This window comes from Vigna umbellata, chromosome 4 (genome assembly GCF_029865625.1).
Source record: "Vigna umbellata cultivar VRB3 chromosome 4, Vumbellata_1.0, whole genome shotgun sequence".
Lineage (NCBI taxonomy): Eukaryota > Viridiplantae > Streptophyta > Magnoliopsida > Fabales > Fabaceae > Vigna > Vigna umbellata.
In genome coordinates, this window is record NC_142168.1 from 37,455,141 (window position 1) to 37,475,172 (window position 20,032).

At 30.6% G+C, this 20,032-nt stretch overlaps 2 protein-coding genes across 2 annotated transcripts; both read right to left on the reverse strand.

Annotated features, from left to right (window-relative positions):
• Positions 1 to 14,004: 14,004 nt before the first annotated feature.
• On the reverse strand, positions 14,005 to 15,185 carry LOC148200076 (uncharacterized). The gene is made up of 2 exons (XM_088111563.1): positions 14,592 to 15,185; positions 14,005 to 14,250 (listed from the first exon to the last, which is right to left on the reverse strand). Exons 1-2 carry the CDS (start codon positions 15,178 to 15,180, stop codon positions 14,216 to 14,218), a joined length of 624 nt encoding a protein of 207 aa, XP_087967689.1. The 5' UTR covers positions 15,181 to 15,185; the 3' UTR covers positions 14,005 to 14,215.
• A 26-nt stretch (positions 15,186 to 15,211) lies between these two features.
• Positions 15,212 to 15,849, reverse strand: LOC148200077 (uncharacterized). Its single transcript, XM_088112837.1, has 2 exons — positions 15,399 to 15,849; positions 15,212 to 15,285 (listed from the first exon to the last, which is right to left on the reverse strand). The coding sequence occupies exons 1-2, from the start codon at positions 15,847 to 15,849 to the stop codon at positions 15,212 to 15,214; spliced, it is 525 nt and encodes a 174-aa protein (XP_087968963.1).
• Between the last annotated feature and the right edge of the window lie 4,183 nt (positions 15,850 to 20,032).

A 20,032-nucleotide genomic window follows, 5' to 3' on the forward strand; every position in this document is an offset into this window, starting at 1 on the left:
AAACATAGTTTTATGTATGCTTACACCAATGTCACTTTAATTTATTCAATAATAATAATAATTTATAATAATATTAAAATTTATGTATTTTTTAATTACTTCTAAACTCTCTTTTTTCATTCAATCTTCTCCTACTTACCACTTTCAACGTATATAACCTTCTTATCTCCTATCTTGATCATGTTATCTGTCTTCATTCAATAATAACAAATATCAAATAATTAACAATAATGAGAACATACACAAAATATGTATATTAATTTTTTTTCTAGTAATTATGATTATGACAACTTTGAATTATATATATATATATATATATATATATATATATATATATATATATATATATATATATATATATATATATATATATATATATATATATATATATACACTTTTTTCCGTTAGTAATATCGATGATATTAACGTTGAGTTATTAACGTTGAGTTCTTAAGTTAAACCAAGTGATTTATTGTAAAGCTTGAAATTAATTAGGTTTTATATTACATAAGTGAAATTATTTTCTTTTTGAAGATGAAATAAATATCTCAAACATGCAAACAATACTTTATATCCAACGTAATAGTGAGATTGGATATTTATCCAAAAGCACACGATCTTTTCGTGAGAAGTAGTACGAACAAACGTTGAGTAACATATATGAACAACTCCGTCTTATCCCAAAGAAGTGATCAACACAAAAGTACATAAATTAAGTGAAACCCAAAAGAAAAAAAAAAAGAAAAGAAAAAGAAATAGCTGTTACTTGCTTTCGGGAACTTTATTATTAAAAAAAAAACAGAAACTAGAAAAAATAAATAAATAAATTGTATTCAAACATATTTGAATGCGAAGGGTCTTATTCAACTTATTAACATTTGAGTTGTTATAAAATTATTTGCATTTTAATTATATTGGTAAAAAGTATTTACATTCTAATTAAGAAATTACTACTAAGAACTTTTGTGGTTGCCAAATTTGTATAACTTCGACATTAAGATATTCTCTCTTCATGTTTATCCAAACCATAAATACCATACTTCAAAGGTGATATACATCCACTACTAACACCAACTTTTTATTTGAATAAAAGCTTATAAATTGTTCAATAAAGGAAAATGATATTGATTAATGTAGCTTAAATAAAATTCAATTTTCTCATTACTCCAATAACATCTCTTGTCTTTGTTTTTTCTCTTTTCCTTAATACAACATTTTAAATACAGCTTAAAATCAAGTAAAATATTACATAAAAAAGAAGAAGAAGATGTTTATTAACCATACTTCAATCTGAAAAATTAATTTATTTTATTTAACTCTAGCTTAATGAATTTAAACAATTACACGATTAAGTTTACTTAACAATTTTAGAATTCGATTTAGTCCAACAATAATTCAGTTTAACTTATATATATATATATATATATATATATATATATATATATATATATATATATATATATATATATATATTTTACTTGTTGGTTTTAATATAAAAATTATATTGAAAATATGGTCTTTGTAAAGCTTTTTGTAATTCTATCAATTAAATTATATAACACTAAGACCAAGTTAGCTTTAAACTCTTATTTTAACAATATATGCATGAAAAATAAATAAATTTTTCCATTATTTTATTGTGACTTATTCTTTTGTTTGGTGACTGCCACAAAACCTACTACACTATCAGACCAAAAAATTTGTCTCTCTTGCAACGAGGTTTCATCCCATGAATACATTATTGGAGAAAGCTAGATTCTAATGAAGGTGGGTCCAACTACTGTACCTTCTTCTATGAAATTCATATATACTATAAAATTCATAATATTTCTTTTTATGTTGTCCAGATATAAATAATAACTTTTAAAAAAAGATATATAATCTTTTTAAATAACGTCGTTCCTAAAACACCCTTCATTTAATTTTTGTTTTATCTTGAATTAATCTATTAATTTGTAGCATTTGAGGGTGAAGAAAATATGTTCTACTTGACAATCATTGATTAAACTTTTTCTTTTGTGAAATGGGTTAGTTTAACATCATAAGTAGGAAGAGAGAATACAAGTACCAAACAATAGGTTTAGAAGTCCTAAAATGAGGAAAGTGTATGATGTGACATGAATTATTATCAAACAAAAATATTTCCCATGGCATTGGGGAAGAGACAATGCATGAATGTGTGGCCAATTCTCATTTCCCTTTATACCTACCCACAACCAATGAACCTGTTCTTACAATTAACAACTCTGACCCTTTCTTAAGTCATGCAAATAAAACACTGAACTATGTAGATTAACACTTTAAGTAGTATCAATTATCTATAATATACTAAAATATTATAAAAATCAAAGAAAAACTAATCAAAATTCACTTAATGTAAAAGTCTAATGAAAGATATATGAAACCTATTCATTAAAAAATATTAAAAAGAAATATATATATATATATATATATATATATGTATATGTATATGTATATGTATATGTGTGTGTATATATATGTATGCATGTATATATATGTATGTATGATAATTGTAGGTGAGAGGTTAGGAGGTTGTTAATATATTGGTCTTCTTCTGCCAAACAATTAATGAGAAAATGAAGTTACATGCATGAGCCTTGGGATTTTGAATGATGGATTTATGTCCTCGTTATGTTTGAATAATGTTTTTTTTGTACGTTTTGACTGAACTATAATTTTGCTACTCTTTAGTTTCATTTTTGGTTCTCTATTTTATTTTCATGATTTTAATTCAACCTCTGAATTTGGATGTGTTATTTCTTTGAGTCAATTGAATCTAACTTGACATTTATTTAGGTAACTACGAAGAAATAATTTAGTTAATTAAATAGAATAAATCAATGTTTGTATAATTGTGGATTAAAGAAAAAAATTTATGTACGTTTTTAAAATTTGAATGCTAATAATCTGAAGAAAAAAAAAACATATATAATAGGATACCAAAATATCGAATAAAAGAAAGCAAGAAAGGCAGTTAGTATTTTTTTTATTCACCATATTACGATGTTAAATGCAAAATAAGTTTTAACCATTTAGTTAAAAAAATTGTTTAAATAAATGTAATAGTAATATGAATAGGTAATGTTATTTCCAATTATTCATGTACAAAAAAATTATTTTTTTTAGCAACTTCATGAAAACTCTTTATTTTCACGTGTAGAATATTTCAAATAAAATTTCATTATTACTAGTGAAAAACACAATTTTTATAACGATTTTTATATGAGTTATAATTTACCTTGTATAAAAAATAACGTAGCTACAAAATAATAATAAAATATAACACTTTTTATATTGGTTAAACCTACAACCAGTATAGAAAGTGATATAATGACATTTTGTTATATTGAAGAAGTTTTTCTATACTGGTTAGTCACTATTATCGATATTGAATGTTTAATTTTTTTTTCGCAACACTCTACGCGTCTCAATTTCTTCTCTAAGCGTTCTCTGCACCTCCCTACACCTCAAGCCTTCTCCTCATCGTCGTCCCCCAACACTGCTCCCATTGTTGTTGTTCAATGCTTCAGTCGAAGGTTTTATCATGATTGGTTAATCAGTGGTGGCCTGTCATTGCGGTTCTCGTGCTTTGGTGGCGTCGATGGTGTTTTGTTCACCTTTGGTGGTGTATTCTATCGTTCCTCTCGCTCTTATCGCTACAAATAATGGTTGTCCTTGTTTACGATTTTGGTGAAGTATAGTCTAAGTAAGGTTCGAGCCTCTTCTTGTATTTTTCGTGTTATTCTATGTTGTCTCCTTGCAGTGTATATTATATGCAAATTGGATGTGGAGAGGTTGGTTTTGTAGGGTGAAACATTTATTTCCAATGGAAAACACTAGTAAGATTATGATAATTGCAACAACTAGGCCTATGTGAAAGTTATTGGTGGAAATAAGTGCTAAGGTTGGTCATGTCACCTTTGCCCTGGTTTTGAGAGTGAACTCTTTTTGATAGCTTATCTTATCAGCTAAGACTTGAAACAACTCCAATAAAAATTTCAATCCTAATACACTTTTGTTCAATGTAACTTTCTATCTAATTTTATGGAAACCATTTAGAAACTTCAAGCTAATTTAGTATTAGCGAAATTGAGAGCAAACAAGAAACAGAGCAAGACATTACCCTTTCAGTTGGTTCAACACAGTTATACACATTTTTAACTTAGCTTAAAAAGAAGTCAAATGAATAAATATAGCAGGTAGAATATTGAAAACTTTCTAAGTAAAAATATGTCTAGTGCACACTTCTCAGCCTTCTCAAATATAGCCTAAACTAGTGTATATAAGAATTCACTGATTTTATTAGCTTGAAAACATGTGAACTATTACAGGACCACTTAGGGGTTGAAATTCATATTTTGAACCCATCTTCAACCACCAATGATCCATGATAAAGAAGAAGAAACAATAATGGGAAAAAAGGTTCAATAAGATAGAATGAGGATGGAAGAAAGTTTTGTTCCCATTGCAAAATCATACAATTTTTTTTATATTATCTATCGTGTAGAATTTGATAGTGATACTAGAGGTTTTGGATTTTTACTGGTGATCAAAACCACCAAATAATTTCTAGGAGAAAGAAAAATGGACATTAAAATGAGTCCTCATTAGTATGATTGGTTAGTAATGAGATATTAGTCTCTTGAATTGATATGACTTTTAACTGTTTAACAACATGGAATAACTATGTTGACAATGAACATAAGAGAATGTTTTTTACCTTAAAAGAGGAAAATATTTCCATTTAAATACTTTGAAATGAGGCATATTTAACTAAATCTATTGATTAATTATTTACGTTGTGGTTTGATAATAGGGTTGAGTGCACAGATTGGACTGTGTGGTTAGTTGTTTCTTAGCTCCACCTAAAAGTATAAGTGTTGGGTTTCACACACAACAATGAAGTTAGATAAATTTTATATGAAAAAAAATGAATATGAGAGTGAAGGAGAAAGATTTCATGAATTTGCAAAGATAAATGTCCCAGACAATAACATAATATTCTATTATCTGTGTGTTGATTGTTTGAATGAGCGAAAACTACCAAGTGAAGTTATTCGAGAGTATTTTCCTTATGACAGATTCCTAAAGAGCTACACAAATTGGACATTGCATGGTGAATTAATATAAATGCCAAGTGTAGATGAGTCTCGAGTAGAAGCAGAAGAAGTTGATTTAGACATGGGTGATCAGTTAGAGGACATGATATATGATGTTAGACATGATTCCTTTCAATGTGATCATGTGTATGACAACTTGTGTAGTGACGCAAAAAAAACCTTTGTTTGCAGAATGCACTAAGTATACATGATTGTTGTTAACTCATTAGCAAATGCACCAAATCGTTCAAGTAATAAAACATTATAAGACCAAGTATCGTTTCCCAAGAGACTCGTGAAATACTAAATAATTGCACGATTAACAACTCATCTAGACTAAAGAATATGGAGATATGTGAATATAAATAAAAACAAAGAAATAAAGAGTGGACTTTGGTAGTTGGAGACACATAAGAGTGGAAAAAGGTCAGAAATGGTATGGAATGACATTGCTAGGGTAGATTTCACCGACTTCACTCTCGTGCTCAAGCAAACTCATCTCCTCTCTATCAAACACTAATATCAACCCACAAGAATACTCAAACCCTAATCCCTTAGGTAAAAGAGCTTAGGTTTCTTAGTTAAGTGTCAATCCCTTGAACACTTAACTAGAAAACTTGCCTTAAGATCTAGGATTTAAGACAACTAATGGGTCAAGCTCCATCCCTAAATACAAGGCCCACTGGATAACTTGTTTCAAGTATAGGTTTCAATAAATTCTTCCCAAAACCTTATAAACCACGAATCAAGCTATGAACGTCCCCATTCAAGCAAACATTAAACATAGAAATAAGAAAACTAGCATTTAATGGAAGAGACATATATATAATCAAAGCATTTACAAATTATAAGAGAGTTTGATGGCTACAACTGCCCCAAATAAGATGGGTTCATGGAGAGCATCATGCTTACAAAATGACTATGGAAGAAGATGGAGATACAATGAAGAAGAAGGGGTTGTTCCTGCAAGCCCCTAGAAGCCCTCAAAGCTCTCCAAATAAGGGGTTCTAATAAGTGTGAATAATAGATAATTATCACACTTATCAATCGTCAGCAGTATTAAAATTGTTCAATGTTAAGGCCAAAAATGGGTTGGTTGACTAATAAAAGCTTCACAAAATTGCTTGAGTTGTTGAATGACATGCTTCCTAAAGGTAACACAATGTCAACACGCAATTATGTTGCAAAGAAGATATTGTGTCCCATGGGCATGGAATATCAAAAAAATCTTGCATGTCCAAACGATTATGTCTCGTATTAGAGTGAATTTGTCGCGTTACATCAATGTCACAATGTAGGGTATCACGATACAAACAAAAAGAGGGTGAGTCTGAATGTGATAGTAAGAGTCCTCCTACAAAGCTTTTATGGTATCTTCCTCTTGTTTCACACTTGGAAAAATTATTTATAATGCAAATGATGTAAAACTCATGAGATGATGCAGATTGTCGTATAAAAGATTGGAATTTGAGGCATCTGGTAGATGGTTTGCAATGGAAGAATATTGATTCCATGTTCCCTATTGGGTTGGGGAGCACATATGGAGTTCGTTGTTAGTACATTGGAATTCACCAGATTACCGCAACAAATGTGCTACCCCACAAAGGAATAAGGCTTCAGAAAAAGGTGATGTTATACATACAAGTGGTTCAATTACCACTCATGAGCATGTCGTTCGTATGGTACAAATCTTCATTCATTTCCTATCAATTATGACATAAGTTATGTATATATTATAGGATTGTATTATTGACATTATATTATGTTTTGTAGTATATATGACATTATTTTATGTTTTTAATGATATGGACTTCATTGTCACTACTGCATTGGTTGATTTATGTTTAGATATATCTAGATTATGTGATTTTGGTTGTCTTTGATTGTCTCTGATTATGTTTAGGTTGAATGTGGTAGGAAGCAAATGGTGTCAATTGCGCATCAACCTATTTCACATATTATCGACAGATCATCAGTGGATATAGTTCGTCCGTAATTACCAACGAATTCATCCATTAGTAATTACTAGTGGCCATAAGCCATCTGTAACTGTTTCCGACAAGGACATTACTGACAGATGTTAGCCCATAGGTAATCCATCAAAAACCATGAAATACCGACAAATTTGGAACGTTACCGACGACATATATCTGCTAGTAATACCAAGTTTTTTTGTATTGTAAATTCTCTAATGATTCAAGAAACATTAGGTTTGGACTTGCTACAAATGGAATCAATATGACAACTTGATCGGTAAACATAGCTTGTGACTAGTGATGTTAGTGATTTACAATTTACTTCTTTGGTTGTGAATGAAACACAAGTATGTGATGTTGGCCTTGACAATCTCAAGTCCAAGACAACCAGAAAATGATATTGATGTTTATTTAGCCCCATTAGTGAAAGATTTTATGGAAGGAAGGTGTTGATATGTTTCATGAGTACAGTAATGAGTACACTAATGGAAAGTGAACTTTTTACACCGGTTTCATAATCGGTATAAAAAGTCAAATACTTACTTTTTACACCGATTTCATAATCGGTATAAAAAGTCAAATACTTTCTCTCCTCAATTTTATACCGATTTGAAAATCAGTATAAAATATCTTTTTTAACTTATATAAAAAGATTTTTTTACTAAAGTGTGTGATTGTGAAGATTTCGTCTTTGTAAGTTGAAAAATTTCGATAACTTTCATGTCCTTAATTTATCGAGTCACGAAAATATTTTAACATCGTGTAGATAAATTTAGAAAACATAAATTACTTTAGATCAAGGAGACTTATTTTTTGGTCTTAATAAATTCTATTTTCTTTTTTCATTATAAATTGATTTACTGTGTTTTATAAACAAATCCCACTAATTAAAAAACAATTAATAATAAAGCACTTTTAGCATTTCTAATTTTGATTTATTATTTTTAACTCTTCGTATCCTTAGTTCTTTGAATCTATTTGTGAGTAGTTTAAGATTTAATTGAGAAGTGTTATTCTATCAACTAGTTGAGTCCAATCGGAATTAATTATTTTTAATTCAAAATTTTGAAATATTAAATTTATGGGTTTTTTTTTTGTGTATTTAACTTTGTTATTTTAACTACTATGAAATTTTAGATTCAAATTCAAATTATTCTTAACATTATTAACACTTGTATATTAGTAATACATGGAAAACAAACAACTTCCTATGATTTTGAAAAAAAAAAGTGAATTTAATTTTTATTATGAAGTGTTGTTGATATTGAAATTGTTGAGATTGTAGCTTAGTATGTTGCACATGAAGATATTCTAAATGGGGTGTTTCAAAAGTATCTCTATATATAGTTATTTGGCAGCACAAGAGCTTTGAAAACTCATAACTTTGTCTCTCATGAAACGACGTTCATTGCATACATTATTTAAGAAAAATTAGCAAGACTCCAAACAAAGGTGGACCCATCAAAATTATTGTGCAACTCATTCCAAAATATCATCTCTATCTATCAATGCTTTAATTTCACTCTTTTCATACTATTATGTTTTTCTTGGAAATTAATATATATGTGCACTATAAACATCATAGTTAATGTAATTTCAATGTAAAATGATTTATTTTAATATTTTTGTTTTGAATCTCGTGTGTAGTGTTGCAAAGATGTTTGAGTTTGTTAGACTTTTTGAGAGGTAGATAATTAGGGATTATTTATTTATGACACAATATATAAATACAACATAATTACTTATATTTCTCTTTTTTTGTAAAAGTCACTCTTCACCTTTATAATTTTTTGATAAGAAAAGGAAGAAAGAAAGGTGCTACTATATATGTAAAAAAGATCATTTAATATTTTACACAATATTAAAGGGAACAAATATTTAATTATAGTGAAGTTGAAAATGAAATTATTATTAGGTCATTGTACAAAAAAATAATACTAAATACATATATTAATAAAAAAATTGCATAATTGAACCTATTAGCTGGAAAATATATGAAGATAAATTATTTAATTTGTATATTCTTACTATTACCATTTTTAACATCATCTTCTCATAATATATATATATATATATATATATATATATATATATATATATATATATATATATATAAACTAACACATCCACATATAGGTCACATCACACTATATTATAACATACACAACAAATAAAAGCAAAATCACTTCATATATGAATACAATAATTCTAACGAAGTAATATACCTTGTTACATTTGATGACTTCTCCAAGACTCCTTAAGCATGTCCAACCAAACCCTAACACTTATAAAAAACATATTATAAATTTATTCTCAATTATGTTATGGTAGTTCATGTACCTACTTTGTATACTTTGTAATAGTATGATGCATAAACATCCTTCAACTTTGCACTATCTTATGTTTTAAATTACATTATCAAAACATTAGTAATATAAGATGTATCGTTTTCTTACTAAATTATGTACTTAAATTGTAACATTTAGGGGGTCATAATAACATATGAGGTGTTCCTCATTGGATATTGTAAAGGATAATACATCCATCAAAGACTATATTATACTCATGAAAGATAACACACCATAAAAGAATCACACTCATAAAAAGTTATTATTTCATACAAACATCATATATACAATGTACAACACAGTCTATATCATACATATGCTTGTGTCTCACATCATAACATCATATCACATGCATATCAAATTTTTATCCCATTAAAATATATATATATATATATATATATATATATATATATATATATATATATATATAATACATCTCACATCTCCGTGCATTACTACTAAAGGCACATAACTTGAACTATAACTTAACTCACTCGAACAATCTTGCTTCCTTACTCAAAAGAAAACTTCATCACATCACTTAAGTGATACCAATTCTAGAGAGAGATAACTCATTTAACCTCTCATTTGTTGATTTTCACAACACTTAAGCAATATTGAGCATCATCTCAATACTTGCTTGACAATAATTATTGATAGAGTCTAACAAGTTCAAAAATCAATAAATACATCTTTTTATTAAATGTTGACACATAAATACATGATCTTGTTTATATTTCACCACCTCCATTATTTAATGTTTGAACAATCTCTTATCACTTAAACATTACTTGCTTTAGAGGATAAAAGACTATATTGTCTCTCTTTCTCTTACGAAGTCAACTTTAGTCTTTATTATTTGATTGTCTAAATTGATGCTTAAAATAGTGTATGTAATGTTGATTTATCCTTCCACAAATTTCATAAGCATATATTATATTTACAATCACTTAAAAGCATCCAAAATAATTATATCATCTTTCTTTTCAAATTAAACTTATTTGAACTTCCAATGATCTCATGCTTTAATATATATACATATCTATATCATTATATTACTTTTCACATCTCTATTTTAATATTCAATTGATTAATTAGTTATCTAACATAATAATAAATAAAGTTATAGAAAACTATATTTTATAATAAACTAAAAATAACTATAATGTTCATAGATTTTTTATATTTATTTATTTAAAATTTATTTCTTTTTAAATTCGAGAAATAGTGCACATGCTTTAATTAATGTAGAAAGGTCTATGGAGAATCATTTTTTAAATGATTGATTAAGTTGACTTTTAACAAAAAGAACAAATCTTATACAATTATGCTACGACAGAAAATATATAAAATATATTAAAATATTTTTTATTTTTAGGAGGTATTCATGGATAACTATAAAAATTGAATAAAAAAAGAATTATTCTACAAACAAATACCTGACCATTAATAAAAGAAATAAGAGAAAAAAATTTAATTGGTGAAACGTGTAATGAATAACTACGTTGTGTGTGCTCTCAGCGCTGCCATACCTCATAGGGGTAGAAGTAGGTTTTAAGAGACTTAGAAACATCAAACTAAATTTTCCATACAAAGGAAAAAAACAATGTTTCATTTTCATTTTATACTTAACAGAAAACATAACAGTAAAAATAGAAGAAAGGGAATTTGCATAAAAGTCAATCTATATTTCTCAAAATGATTACATCGTATATATTCTGTGCAAGAGGAATAGGTGTCCTAAATCTTAGAGGATAAAAACAGATTTTGTACTACCTATTGACAGCTCATTATTGTTCTAGAATGTTCACTAAAACAGAAAAGATTCCTCTGCTATGCAACCATTCTGTTATTGATTACGTGTTATTGAAACCAGAATTATAAGGTTTTTCTATTAGCCCCCCACAAGCTGGAGGTGCAAAAATGTTTTGTAACTGCAGCTTGGATAAGTTGAGCTTGAAGGAATGTGGAGGTAAGGCTTTTGTGAAAATATCCGCAAGCTGGTTGGCAGAAGGAACAGGGAGTAGTTTCATCAAGCCTTCCTGGGATTTTTCACGCACAATGTGACAGTCTATATCTAGATGTTTCGTTCTTTCATGGAATACGGGATTGGCAGCAATGTGAAGGGCACTGTTGTTGTCACAGTAAAGTAGAGAAATCTGAGAGGGGAAAATATGTAGATCTTTGAGCAAATAATTGATCCATTGTAACTCGCAAGTAGCGGAAGCGAGGGCTCTATATTCAGCCTCGGAGGATGATCGTGACACAGTGGTTTGTTTCTTGGTTTTCCATGAGATAAGAGAGCTTCCAATGAAAAAACAATAACCCGTGATGGAGCGTCTTGAATCCACACAGGTGGCCCAATCGGCATCACTAAAACCAGAAACGTGAGTAGGACAGATTCTAGGGAAGAATAGACCTGTACCCGGGCAACCTTTAAGGTAACGAAGAACATGCATGGCCGCAGCATGATGAGCTTTGGTGGGCTTGGACATGAATTGACTCAGTTGTTGTGTTGCAAAAACAATATCAGGGCGAGTATTTGTCAAATAAACCAATCGGCCGACAAGGCGCCTATATGGCAAGGGATCATCAAGATAGCCAGAAGTATCATTGTGAAGCCTAAGAGTGTTGTCCATTGGAGTGGAAGAGGGTTTGCAGCCAAGCATTCCTGAATCCATAAGCAAGTCTAAGCAGTACTTGCGTTGACAAAGTGAAATCCCCTTTGAAGAGTGAGCCACTTCAATTCCTAGGAAGTACTTAAGCTTTCCTAAATCCTTGATATGAAAATGGCTGTGAAGGATCTGTTTGATGTGGTTGATTTCTTGAACAGAGTTACCAGTTAGCACAATATCATCCACATATATTATCAAGGCAGTAAAAACTGAACCATGCTTGTTTATAACCACATGTTAACAACAAAGTAGATAACTTTTCATACCATTTCCTGCTGGATTGCTTCAGCCCGTAGAGGGATTTGCGCAATTTGCAGCTTTGACCAGAACGGTCTCCTGATAATCCCGGTGGCATCTCCATGTAGACATCCTCCACAAGGTCTCCATGTAGGAAAGCATTACTGACATCTAATTGTTGGATGTGCCAGTGGTTGATAGAAGCTAAGGCAAGGATTATACGAACAGTGGTCATTTTGACGACTGGGGAGAATGTTTCGAAATAATCGATGCCTTCAATTTGTGAATACCCCTTTGCTACCAATCGCGCTTTGTAGCGCTCTATGCTGCCATCGGGTAACCTCTTGATTTTGTATACCCACTTGCAACCTATGGGTCGAACAGAGGGAGGAGTCTCAACCACATCCCAAGTATGATTCAACTCGAGGGCTTTGATCTCACATTGCATGGCGTCACGCCAACACTGTAGCTTCACTGCTTCATAGAAACTGGCAGGTTCACGCTCAGAAGATATGGCCATGAGAAAACGATGATGTGAAGGGGAAACATTGGTGTAGGAGATAAAACGTTGAATCGGATGTGAACATCTTGTGGATGATTGTGCAGACTTAAGGGAAGGAAGCTTGTATTGATATTCGGAAAGGTATGGAGGAGGATGGGTGTCACGTTCTGAACGGCGCGGTGGTGGGACAACAATTGGGGTTGGTGTGTGGCGGGTTTGGATTTCTGGTGAAATGGAATTAGGGTTGGAGGTTGTGGTTTCAGGGAAAAGGGAGAAACTTTGTTCTGGTAAAGATGAAGACGTGTTTGGGTTGGGGGGTTGAGTTTCTGGGGGTTTACCTTGTGGTGTGGATAGAGGGTCTGGGTGTGGTTCTATGGTTAAGGTATGTTGGGTTATAAGTGTAGGGAGTGAGGGAGAAGTGTGGAAAGGAAACACTGTTTCATGGAAAATAACATTTCTAGAAATGAAAATTTCTCTTGTATTAATGTCTAGAATAACATATCCTTTTGTGCCATTTTGTAAACCCAAAGAAACACCTTTTCTAGATCGAGGTTCAAATTTATGAGTTTGATTGTGAGTGGATGCATAACATAAACAACCAAAGATTTTGATCATTGAAAAGTCAGGCGGAACTTTATTTAGAAGTTCAAAAGGTGTTTTATGTGAAATGATGGGTGAGGGAACACGGTTAATGATAAAAACAGCATGTTTGATAGCATAGGACCAAAAATTTGATGGGATTTTGGATTGAAACATGAGAGCCCTGGCAACATTAAGAATATGCTGGTGTTTGCGTTCCACTCTCCCATTTTGTTGAGGTGTGTAAACACAACTAGTTTGATGTATAATTCCTTTAGAATTGAAAAGGTCTTTTAGAAAAAATTCTGATCCATTATCGGATCGGATACATTTAATTGTGGTTTCAAATTGATTTTCAACTAAGTTAATAAAATTGTGTATGTGCATTCTCACTTCACCTTTTGATTTTAATAAAACAACCCATGTGTATCTACTAAAATCATCAAGTATAGTGAGAAAATACTTGTGCCCATGAATAGATGTTTTGGAAAAGGGACCCCAAATATCCATATGAATCAATTCAAAAATTTTAGAACCTCTACTAGAGCTAGGAGAATAAGGCAATTTCTTTTGTTTAGCTAAATGACAAATGTCACAGATTTCATGAGAATCCTTTGAAATAAAAGGAAATTGTTGATTCAAGACATTAAGGCGGCTACTAGATAAGTGTCCTAATCTAAAGTGCCAAAGGTTGGAGTTATTGATGGTGGTGGTAATATTGTTGGTAGATGGGTTTCTTTCCTTTCCGATTGTCAAATGAAAAAGTCCTTCCTTTAAGTCAGCTGAACCAATCATCTTCAATGTGTTCATGTCCTGTATTTGACAAAGAATATTAGAGAAATCATTTGAGAAAATGATACGGCAAGGAATAGTGGTTAATAATTTAGGAAGAGATAATAAATTAAAAATAAAGTTTGGAACCAGAAGAACATCATGAATAATGAAATCCGGAGAAAATTGTATGCTTCCAGATATATGGGCCTGAACAGTAGACCCATTTGGTAGATTGATGTTTAATGGCTGGATTTCAGAATACTCAAAAAAATGATCTAGTGAAGTTGTGATGTGATCGGTGGCTCCGGAATCAATTACCCATGGTGTGGTGTGTGAAAAATTATTGAGTGTATGTGCGGTGTTAATGGAAATAAACCTACTGCCAAGACCAGAGTTGTGAGATTGGTTTGGGTTTGAGTGAGTGAGATTGGCCCTTGAAGGGATTTCTGAGTTTCCCCCACCAGATCCAGAAGCTTTGTTAAGAAGGCTCATCAGTTGTTGGAATTGGGCCGTAGTAATGTGAAGACCTTGGCCCAGAGTTGAAACATCTTTTCTTTCTCCTTCATGAATTAGGGCCGGCGCATCAGCTGAAGAGGAAGAAGCAGTAACATTGTTCACGTTGCCTCCGACAGTTGTGCCGCTGCTACCAAAGGTGTTCCTGTGATTGAAAAGGCGTGGTTTTCCTGGATATTTGGGATGTCCAGGGGGATAGCCAAATTTGGTATAACACACATCACTGTTATGTCCAACACGATCACAATGGGTGCACTTTGTCGGGTTAATATTGTTTTTTTGGAAGCACGAATCAACAGTGTGTCCGAGGCGGCCACAAAATTCACATTTGCGAGTTGGTTTTGTCCCCCCGTGCTGTGGATAGCCTCGACCTTTACCAGAGATGACATTGATGAAGGGATTGGTTTCCATGGGAGAAGATGGGTGATGCTGTTGGCGCTCATGTTGGATGATCATGGAGAAAACACGATTAGCAGAGGGAAGAGGGTCAAGTAATAAGATTTGTGAGCGAACCATGGCAAATCGATCGTCGAGCCCTTTCAGAAAACGGATGATGAAGTCCTGTGAATGGTAGGTGCGAGCAGAGCAAGAACAAGGAGTCAGTGTTCGGTAGTTGTCCAACTCTTCCCAGAGTGATTTTAGATGGGTGTAGAAGTCGGTGACGGAGAGCGCACCTTGTTTGAGAGAAAAGATTTCTTCCTGTAACTCAGCGACTCGAAGCAAATCTCCTTGAGAAAAACGCTCGCGAAGATCAGTCCAGACATCAATAGCTCGTTCGAAAAACACAACACTTTGAGCGATTGAAGGAGAAAGAGAATTGAGGATCCATGACATTAACAGAGTGTTACATCTCTCCCAAGAGGGGTATAAGGGATCAGTGTGTGCTGGGATGGGGATGTTGCCATTGAGGAAACCCATCTTGTTTTTAGAGATGAGGGCCATTCGGAAGGAACGAGACCATGACTGGAAGTTGTTGGCCGAAAGAGGTGGGGAGACCACAACAGATGAAGGGCTCTCACTTGGGTGTATGTAGAAGGGGCTGGAAGGATTTTGGTTGGGATCAACAAAGATAGGAGGAGGTAGAATATTTTCGTCCTCATTTCCAGAGGAGCCTGAATCGGCCATGAAAGAGGTAAGCTAAAAAAGCTTGAACCTTTAGAGGGCTCTTGATACCATAACAGAAAACATAACAGTAAAAATAGAAGAAAGGGAATTTGCATAAAAGTCAATCTATATTTCTCAAAATGATTACATCGTATATATTCTGTGCAAGAGGAATAGGTGTCCTAAATCTTAGAGGATAAAAACAGATTTTGTACTACCTATTGACAGCTCATTATTGTTCTAGAATGTTCACTAAAACAGAAAAGATTCCTCTGCTATGCAACCATTCTGTTATTGATTACGTGTTATTGAAACCAGAATTATAAGGTTTTTCTATTAATACTTAGAAACATTGAACCTAACCTCTCCATAAAAAAACAATATATAAATTTTTAGAAAAATGTGGATTAAAATGTGTCCAAATCCATTTTACAAATTAAATGTTCAATGATGGTGTATCATTAAATTGTTAGTTAATGTATATTTATACCTTATTTTTCCCATACTTTAACAGATATTATAACCAGAAAATAGCACCATTTAATTACTGAAAAACTCAAAATCACTAAACTTTAAAAAACAACACGATGAATCTAATTAATTATGGTTTGTGCCAACGTTTAACATTTTAGTCATAAATGATGTGATTAAATGCTATTAATTACAATCATTTTTCTTTTAATTTTTAGGACATTTGTCAATTTCAGATATTTTTGTGAGCATGGAAGTCTGGACGATGTTTTCCTCACTTTTTGATGTTACGGACACATATCACTTAATCATATACTTTTAAAATAAGATATGCAGACATTTACTGTACATATACTTTAAAAATGATAAATTAATAATTTATTTTCTTTTGAAAGAAAAAAGTTATTCATTCCTGCGCCTACAATTAAAGTTAAGAAATGTTTATTTTTGTAAAGGATTAATTTTTTAAAATCTATATTTTGGAACAATTCATTTAAATATTCTTCTTAAAAAGACCAATTTTATTTCAAGTAACATTTTATTGAGTAATTTAATTTGAATTATATCTAAAAATTATTTTTTATCTAAGTTTGTATTTTAAAGATTTGTTTTTAAATAATCTTATTAAAATTTTTAAAAATAAAATATAAAAATATCTACCCACAAATATAAAAAAATCCACAAGTATTTTTTGACTAATATATGAGAAAAGTAATGAAACTATTTTACATCAAGATGTTACTTGAAGAGAAGATTGACATTTAATGCACATCTACATCCACACAAAAAGATGAAGCTATCTAAGTTTAAAATCTCTCATTGGTCATAAAGGAATTTAAAGTGATAATTTTTTCTTAAGTTCTATATAAATTTATCTTTTAAAGAAGAAAAATGAAGAACATTGTACTCTTGAAGGATAAATGTTTTAGCAACCATATTTAGTAACGACATTCATTAAATAATTATGTACTAGTAAAATAATCATCGAATGATATTTGTTATAAATTTGTAACTGAAATAATGAAGGATAATTTTTCAATTAAAATAATTTGATCAATGATCGAAATAACAATCACAATTTTCCGTAGCTAAATTTAGGTCATCAAATGGGTAACAATTTTTATAAAATGGAATTAACAAACTTAGAAATTGAAATAGTACCAACTTATTTAAATTTCATCACAAAAATAAATATTTCATTTCTACTACCAAATTTGTGCTCGATTTAAATTTTTGTATTAGCGACCAAAAATTTGTTGGTTGTTAAATATATTTAAGATTTTATTTAGCAATCAAACAATTTTTTGTCAGGTAATGATTTTAGCGATCAATTTATCTATATTGAAATATTGTTATATTAAGGACCATTTTGAATTTAGTCGCTAAAATATATAAGTTCAAATAAATTCGGTCACGTAGAATAATAAATACAATGAACATAGTTAAAAATATTATATATATATATATATATATATATATATATATATATATATATATATATATATATATATATATATATATATTCTAAAAATATAAACTGATCATGATTAACCCTAAATATAAATGCATAGCAATATCCAATCAATTTTTTTCTTTTTTTTTTCTCTTCGGTTTTTCTTTCTCATCTCATCATTTTGTTATCACGTCTTTTTACTTACTAACCTGAATATATTACGATTAATTAATTATAGTCATATCCCTTCACTAATGATTGTGCCACGCAATTGCCATTACTACATCACTATATGTCACTTCCATTCCATGTTCCATCACCTTGGTTTTCTTTTATTGTCTTGGTTTATGTAATTTTAGTTCTCGTGAATTTTAATATTCTTGGTTGAATTGTTTGCATAAAATTTAAAGGCATTAAAAAATTTAATAACAGCCAACTTAATTGAAAAATGAAAATTAAAATGTAAACAGCCAGTTTTCTTTTAATAATTGAGACGTAATTAATTTAAGAATACAACAGGTTTCTACTTAATCAAAGCATGTGTGAAAAAAATATATGGAAACAAAATAGGGTAAGGTGTAGGCTTCTAATTAAAGAAAACTTCATATTCAAGCACTTTGATGTGTTGGGGTCACCTCATCAATTTAAGTGTCCCTTTGTGAGGTTTTTAATTAAGCAAAAACAGGTACTATGAATCTAGGAAGATCAACATAATGTAAAAAAAGAAACAATATTGGATGATTAAACAAATACATTATAAATAGAAAATACATAGAGCTCGTGTTTTTTTAATGAAATATCTTTTATTTGATATTTTTTATATTATAATTTTAAGATATTTTATCTTTAAGACTTCATAATCATTTTTTACTTTGTATTATTTATTTTTAAATAGTGTAAATTTATATTTTAACTTTTTACACTATGAGTGGTTAATATTAAAAATGAATAAAAGTACGTGAGAAAAGATGAAAAGAAAAATGAAATTGCAATAATATTATGAGACTTTTATACCCTATTTTTTTCATCATTGCAACGACTTTGTTTACTAGGGTTTCTCACCAGAGTGATGGAGTTGAGTGGTGGTTATAGAATTTGTAGGATAAGTTAGTGATGAAGTTAGAAGAGAAGATAGAAAAGGTTATGGATTCATTTTCTTAACAAAAAATGAGATATATAAAATTAGTTTGGTACATTTCTTTTTTTTTTAAAAAATAGAACAGATTAAATGTTTAACTTTTATCATTAATAAATATTAACAACTGACATCATCAATTAAAAGAAAAACTAAAACTTTTAGAAGATATAAGTGTATATTTGTAATCTTTAGAAAAACAAATAATATCTTTTTAGACTAATAATATATGGACACTAACAAAACATTTCTGTTGGTATGAAAAGTGATTATTGATGCAATAAATATATGATTTAATATATTTATTTAATATGATTTAACTTCTTATAATATTTCTTTTGAACACTAATTTACATTGTCTTTTTTTTTGTGTTTTGTTATTTTTTCTTGCGAAGTATTTAAGTGTGAACAAATATTGAGTTACATATTAATGTGTCTTTGATGAAAGGTGAAGATACGACAGAATAATTGTTTTATTTTATTTATTTTGTTGTTTAGAAGTTGTTTTTTTTAAGACTCTTTGTCAGAACCATTAAAAGCGCACCCAAACTCCTCTGAACGGACGCCAGATGTCAAGTGAGGGGAGTCAGAAATCAGATAGTGGAATGCAGGTGTCAGTAGATGAGCGGACGTTCGTTTTAAGCAAAACTGAGTTTTTGAAAGTTTACGTCACACCCTCTGCATGCACCTTCTTCTTCAAAAACTCTGAAAATCTCATTCTCCTCCTTCTCACTAAAAGCTCTCCCTTCTCTCTCTACGAAAACTCACATTTTCTCTTCTTCGATCTCCATTCAGGCACCGTAGAAGCATTTCCGGCGTCAAGAGCTTCCAGATAAACCGTTCTGTTAGTGAAGCTGGGCTGGTAAGTCCTTCTCTTCACTCTATCGTTCGTTTTCTTAGACGTGCAAACCCAGTGTGTTGATCACCATTCTCCAAATGAGTGATTCTGAGAGTGTTTTGGTTTTACTTGGTTTAGTTGGAAAATTTGTCGAAGTGTTGAGGGTAGAAGAACTTGTAGTAGGATGAACCGTATTCCTGCCTCTAGAAACGTTCGTTCACGCTCAGAGGTAAGGGAATCTTATTTAATTTAATTTGTATGTTTACTGTGCTGCATGAACGTTCGTTGTATTGTTAAATTAAAGTGA

Bases quoted from the DNA above. Each gene is read 5' to 3' on its own strand.
- LOC148200076 (XM_088111563.1), bottom strand. From the start codon at position 15,180: ATGATCATCCAACATGAGCGCCAACAGCATCACCCATCTTCTCCCATG. The intron at 14,251-14,591 runs GTAGGTTTATTT...TGTCAAATACAG, and splicing joins TCACAACTCTGGTCTTGGCA to GACATGAACACATTGAAGAT.
- LOC148200077 (XM_088112837.1), bottom strand. From the start codon at position 15,849: ATGGCCGATTCAGGCTCCTCTGGAAATGAGGACGAAAATATTCTACCT. The intron at 15,286-15,398 runs GTGCGCTCTCCG...TACCATTCACAG, and splicing joins AATCTTTTCTCTCAAACAAG to GACTTCATCATCCGTTTTCT.